Source organism: Bufo bufo, chromosome 6, assembly GCF_905171765.1.
Source record: "Bufo bufo chromosome 6, aBufBuf1.1, whole genome shotgun sequence".
NCBI lineage: Eukaryota > Metazoa > Chordata > Amphibia > Anura > Bufonidae > Bufo > Bufo bufo.
In genome coordinates this window covers 159,308,318-159,314,786 of record NC_053394.1, presented here as the reverse complement: position 1 = coordinate 159,314,786, position 6,469 = coordinate 159,308,318, and the positions used below count along the sequence as shown (strand labels likewise).

At 41.7% G+C, this 6,469-nt stretch overlaps 1 protein-coding gene across 3 annotated transcripts in view; it reads right to left on the bottom strand.

The window, feature by feature from the left end:
• Positions 1 to 2,869: 2,869 nt before the first annotated feature.
• TNKS1BP1 (tankyrase 1 binding protein 1) overlaps positions 2,870 to 6,469 on the bottom strand; it is an 88,204-nt gene continuing 84,604 nt past the window's right edge. For all 3 annotated transcript variants that reach the window (XM_040436841.1, XM_040436839.1, XM_040436840.1), the window contains one exon: positions 2,870 to 5,280. In XM_040436841.1, the coding sequence (XP_040292775.1) occupies positions 5,223 to 5,280 (58 nt within the window). In that variant the 3' untranslated portion in view covers positions 2,870 to 5,222. The remainder of the gene's footprint in view (positions 5,281 to 6,469) is intronic.

Sequence of the window (6,469 nt, the reverse complement as noted above, 5' to 3'; positions counted from 1 at the left end):
TACCATACCACCAATGGAACTTATCAAGCTTTTGATTCTGGTGCCTCAGTTACTCTAACAGTACAGAGGTGTTTCATACAGAGCTAGCAATAGTTACAGACAAGTATAGGAAGAAAATGATCAAAGACAGAGAGTTTGCTTTATACATATTTATTTTCCGATACCATCAGCGAGTCACTTGTGGACAACACCCAAAAAGCACATAATCCCAGTTTACTGTATCTTACAATGGCTTTATCAATACAATATACTGTACTTACTGTGGCGTACAAAAGAAGTTGTGTCATAGAAAGCAACAATGATATTTCAGGAAATTACAGTATAAAAGTGTCACCACTTAAAAGTGACTCTTCACGTGTAAAGTGTTGTACTATGTAAAAAAAAAAATTCAGCAGACATGCAAAGCTACACCTTAGAATCTGTGAACAGAGACTGCACCATCCTCAGCCACTTCCCTGAGATGTAATGGATGTGGCGTAATGAAATCATTTGATCCATACAACCATGCACAAAGGTGCAAAGCTACCAACGGTATCAAATATAGTGACTACCTGCAAAGACATTCCTCTACGAACAACGTGTAATTGACTCCTGTTATCGCTGCCACGAGTGGGAGACTACACCATCAGCAGTAAGCACTCTGTGTGTTGACATAGGACGACTCCTTCAGGCACCAAATTTTGGAGCTATTCTCATCAAGAAAGAATATTTTTAGGGAACAATATCCCCACAATAAGGCATCCAATAGCGCAATTTTGACGTTGAGAGAAAAAAAATCTTCCTCTGTAAGAAATTAGAGGAATATAGAGATACAGTATATGCCAATAGATTTTTGAGGCATGCTACAGTTCCCTAAAGCATAGATGAAGAACTGTAATACAGTATTGTCATGAAGCCTTAAAGAGAATGTCACCTACCTTTCATACATTAAACTGCTCTCAATGCCCTGTAGGTGACACGTAGTATCCCAGACCAGACATACCTTTTGCTCACTTTGTAAAGTTTTATCTAATATGCAAATGAGGTGACAAAAGCCCCCTGGGCATCCCCAGCACTAACAGTGCCCCGGACCCTTTCCACACCTCCTTCAGCTGCTGATGTCACTGAGCCCTAAATCAAACCCTGGGCTGAGGTGAGAAGCATGGCACAAATTAGATTGGAGGTCCGGGGCCAGGGGCGTAGCTATGGGCTCATGGGCCCTGGTGCTAGAGTTCAGCTTGGGCCCCCCCTTCCCTCAGTGCTTTGTGGCCAGGGGCAGGGAAGCACATAGCGTTCGTACTGCCCGAGGCAAAAACCTCACCCCTGACATGCCAAATTCTTGGCCTAACCCCTTCCCTCCAGCCAGAGCGGTAACTTGACCAGCATGCACTTTCTATAATGCCAGTGTTTTTTTATGTGGCACAAGGGTCTTTGGGCCCCTTCAGGCTCCTGGGCCCGGTAGCGACTGCTACTTTTGCACCCCCTATAGCTACGCCCCTGTCCGGGGCACATTAGAGCTGGGGACTGCCAGGTGGACTCCTCTCACCATATTTGCATACCGGATAAAAGGGACTTTGCAAATCCCCAAAAAGAACAAAATGTATGTTTGAGATACTGTGTCTGTCACCTAGAAGGCACTGGCTGCAATGTAATGTAAGAAAGGGAGGTGACAGATTGCCTTTAAAGAGATTTTCTGAGAAAGGACACTGCTTGTCTTTCCTTAGGTTAAACCACTATGAGGTGATCAATGGAGGACACCTATTGACAAACAATATGTAGGGACACAACCAGCAGCTCGTTGATATGTCACTGGGGCTGAACTGCAGTGCCATGTGCATGTTCCACGCTCCAAGCCACATTTACCAATGTTCCTAGACTAACAATGAAGGGGCTACAGCATTCCCCTTTCTGGACACAGATCAAACATTGAGGGCTTACCATACTGTGGGTAAGTGATCAATATTTTCCCCAGAAAATCAGTTTAAGCATGTCACTGTATCTAGTAGCACACACTGCTACTCTCTGCCGACATACTTCTATAGACTGTACTTTATGGGTATATGCAAATACAAGGATCACTGCAGAATATGGATCAAATGAAAGCTCTGTATGGAGAACCATTGGGTAATCGGTCATAAAATGCACATTGAAAGCCAGCTACCATTGCTAGTCAATCATTACAGTGAGATAACCCAGGTAAACATATGAAAAGGCTAGGCAGAGATCTGCCCGCCACAGAAATTGTGGCAAAAGGACATTCTCTGTGCACTGCATGGCAATAGAAATGAGGGTAAAGTGTAAGGCTGGTATTCCTAGTGGACACAGTTTGCACAACTTTGCATAGCATTTGAACAAGCTTATAAAACATTTCACCTCAGAGTACCTAATTGGCTGAAACCATTCAATTATCATGAATTAATAAATATTACTATAACTCAAAATATATGCATTTACATAGTTATATTAGCAAGGCAAAAAGATGCACCCATGAAAAGACGATATATGGTAATCCTAGGAAAACAGTGTTTGCTGTCCCCATGCAGTATCCCAGTACAGGGTTACTGCAAAGGGTTAATTGTTGCGATTTGCTATGTTTGCATACCTAATGGCGCTGTATGGACAATCAATGGTTAAGTTCTTGGTTGATTGTGTTAGGTTTCCAGGACATGGACCTAGGCCTGCCCATTGATTAGTTAGTAAGTCTAGTTCTGCCTGATGGTCAGAGAAGACCTCCATGTGCAAGCTTCTCACAGCTAGGTCCAAGCTCAGATAACCCTAATCTCTGAGACTTCTACAGATGCTCCTGAGAGAAGTTAGAAGGTCTAGAACCCACAAAAGACCATGCATTTGAGCCGGACAGCAAAGTATTGTGCATGTTTATGGCCGAGAGACTTTGCTGCTGTGAGAGGAAACATTGCCTTCCACACGTTGAGACAGTTTAGTCCACCATATCTTATATCTGTACTCTTTAGTTTGAGAACTGCAGAAGCATACCAAGAACCTCACTGCATGGCTAAGGTTCTGCAGAGAGACTTTAGAGAGAGACAAGGAGATGGAGTACTAAAACACGTATTATTGCTGTTGTCCATACGCTACCATTGAGGAAGAATTTATATTATTTGCAATTGTGACTTTTTATTACTGGGGGAACTACTACCCACATTTTGCATTCAAAAGTAAAAAGAGACTTTATTCATTGCACCAACTGGCCTGGTTCCTGTTTCCACCATCCCCTGGCCAATTCACCCACTCTCCTGCCTTGCATCCAAACAGACATCCAACATCAAGGGCACCCCAACTACCACAAGGCAGGAGCCTCAACTCCATGGAGTGCCCCAAGGGAAGAAGGTTGTTGTATCTTCAGTTACTGCATGGCCCTAGGAAGCACCAGCGAAGAGGTTGCCACCGTGATCTGTGAGTACCACTTTCACCCTCATAGCAGCTACCACTTAATGGGACAGCTTCTGGCATCTGGTGCATCAGTTTTAATGCCGAATATCTCCCAATGCTGGATAGAAAAATGTAGCATGTAGAGTTTTTCTCTCCAGTGCTCTCTGGCATAAGACAACTGGCCAGACACAACTCACAACTATATGTGTACCAAGACTAGAAAGATAAAAGAGAAATATAGAGGGTTCAAAGGTGAATAACGCGATTAATGTATGGAATAGAAGGTCTATAATCTATTTTGAAATATAACATGGCCTAGGTAGGGGGTTGCATTTAAGACATATTGCCTTTGGCCATGTTTTTTTGCACAACTTGTCTCCAAGAAGTCAGAAAAAAACTTTCAAGGGACATAATTGATTTTATACTACACAGTTTCCTTGTACCAGAGGAAAACAGCCCCTAGCAGGTCTGTCATTTGTCATCTAAAAGCTACTGTGGAAACAAGGTTATCATGCCAATAGAGGTGGCAATGAGCTATGTTTATATAGTGATTAAAAGCTATGTGTGCCTTTGAAGCCCTTTTTAATTGATTTCCATGTATTTTTGCGCTAACAACATTTTAATAGGTTTTAGTAATAATTTGCCCGCAGCTTCTGTGTTTCACAGTACATAGCAGCTGCAGAATACTTTTCACAGTAAAACTCATCAGACTGACAGTGAATTCTCTGTATCCTTCCCCTCTCTTTCCTCTCTTGTAACCTCATATATGAGTAAATAAAAGTTGGCCAGGGGGGTTTGCATTGCCATGGTATGATTCAAACTGCTGGGCCAAAGAAAGGTTCAATTTAATGGGAAAAGTATTTCCTCACAAAACAGCAATTTATTTTAATGCCTGGCACAGCATACAATGTCCACTGAATTTTATATTTAAGAAATTTGCCAGCCTCCACTGTCATTTTTATATATTTTTTGTGGGAGCTGCTAGAGGAGATACAAAGTGCCCTGGTTGGCGCAGTTTTTCACTTCACACAGTCACAGTAACATGATCACTTTCTAGGCAGGTTAACATGGATATATAAATCGAACTACATACTAAATCTGTATCCAATGAGCTCCCTCTAGTGTTAGCTGCAAGCAGCCAGAAATTTATCTTCAAGCAGGGGACCTGAAAATCAAATTTGCGACCCATATAAAAGTGTTAAAAAAATCAATATTCACTTGTCGCATGAGTTAGCCTAGGAAATGCATATCAAAAGTAAGTGAAATAAGCCGAGAGAGAAAAAATATCTGGAATAAAAAAAATATATATAAAAAGATCAATTTTAAAGAGAACCTGTCACACTGAACATGATATCTAATCTGCAGGGTGCATGTTATAGAGCCGAAGGAGCTGAGTAGATTGATAGTATTGCTTTTACTGAAATCTCTACTATTTCTATGCTTAGGAGTCCACTGGGCAGTCCTATCTCGTGACGGACATCTTTCTCTGTATGAACATGCATACAGAGGCAGCTTTCAATCACTGGTTAGGACCACCCTCTGGACTATTAGGCATAGAAAGAGTAGAGATTTAAATGAATGAACCACCAGTTCTACTGAATCTTTACCCACAGATATTTCTGTGCGCCTCCTTCTGTTCTATGACATGTTGCTCACAGTTAGGACTACATGTACAACTTCCCTTTAAGTGACGAATTTGCCTGTGATCCAGCATACATATTAAGACATTTTTTTAGTATAGCAGTAAATGCTCAGTATAAGGAATGGGATGAACCAGCACACATGACCAGCATATAAAGAGTAGTTGACACTCAGACTTTAAGACGTCAGTCCTCTGTTGTCTGGGGCAATCTTCACTTTGGTTGCTTTTTCTTCTTTTTCTTTAACGCTTGCAGCCAATTAAGAGAGTGACTGAAATTGAAGAGAAATGTTTAATTTCAGAATTAGTTTGTTACTACCCCGGGTCCCACCTGTTGTATAGAAATTTGGGCCCAGCACACACCGTAATTCAAGTAACTGAGGATAAAACCAAACCGCAGCTGCTGACGCGTTCCCCACACTCATCTAAATGATGGTGCACCTATAGCAGTGCTGCTCGTGAAACAATGGTGCCCATTCAACCACCTTGTATACTATATTCAAACATTCGCCGCACTCATATACCGGTAATACCCTCCAGACCAATGACCACAAACGGCTACCCCACACCACACCAGGATACCGCAACCATGCATATTGCATGGATAACTATATTAGCAATATATATCCACCAACCTTTCAATCTTTCCATTTGGGATCTGGGAGAGCACTATGAATCAGGTTGGTGCTTATACTATCTTATATACAGTGGGATGCAAAAGTTTGGGCAACCTTGTTAATCGTCATGATTTTCCTGTATAAATCGTTGGTTGTTACGATAAAAAATGTCAGTTAAATATATCATATAGGAGACACACACAGTGATATTTGAGAAGTGAAATGAAGTTTATTGGATTTACAGAAAGTGTGCTATAATTGTTTAAACAAAATTAAGCAGGTGCATACATTTGGGCACTGTTGTCATTTTATTGATTCCAAAACCGTTAGAACTAATTATTGGAACTCAAATTGGCTTGGCAAGCTCAGTGACCCCTGACCTACATACACAGGTGAATCCAATTATGAGAAAGAGTATTTAAGGGGGTCAATTGTAAGTTTCCCTCCTCTTTTAATTTTCTCTGAAGAGTAGCAACATGGGGGTCTCAAAACAACTCTCAAATGACCTGAAGACAAAGATTGTTCACCATCATGGTTTAGGGGAAGGATACAGAAAGCGGTCTCAGAGATTTCAGCTGTCTGTTTCCACAGTTAGGAACATATTGAGGAAATGGAAGAACACAGGCTCAGTTCATATTAAGGCTCGAAGTGGCAGACCAAGAAAAATCTCGGATAGACAGAAGCGACGAATGGTGAGAACAGTCAGAGTCAACCCACAGACCAGCACCAAAGACCTACAACATCATCTTGCTGCAGATGGAGTCACTGTGCATCGTTCAACCATTCGGCGCACTTTACACAAGGAGATGCTGTATGCGAGAGTGATGCAGAGGAAGCCTTTTCT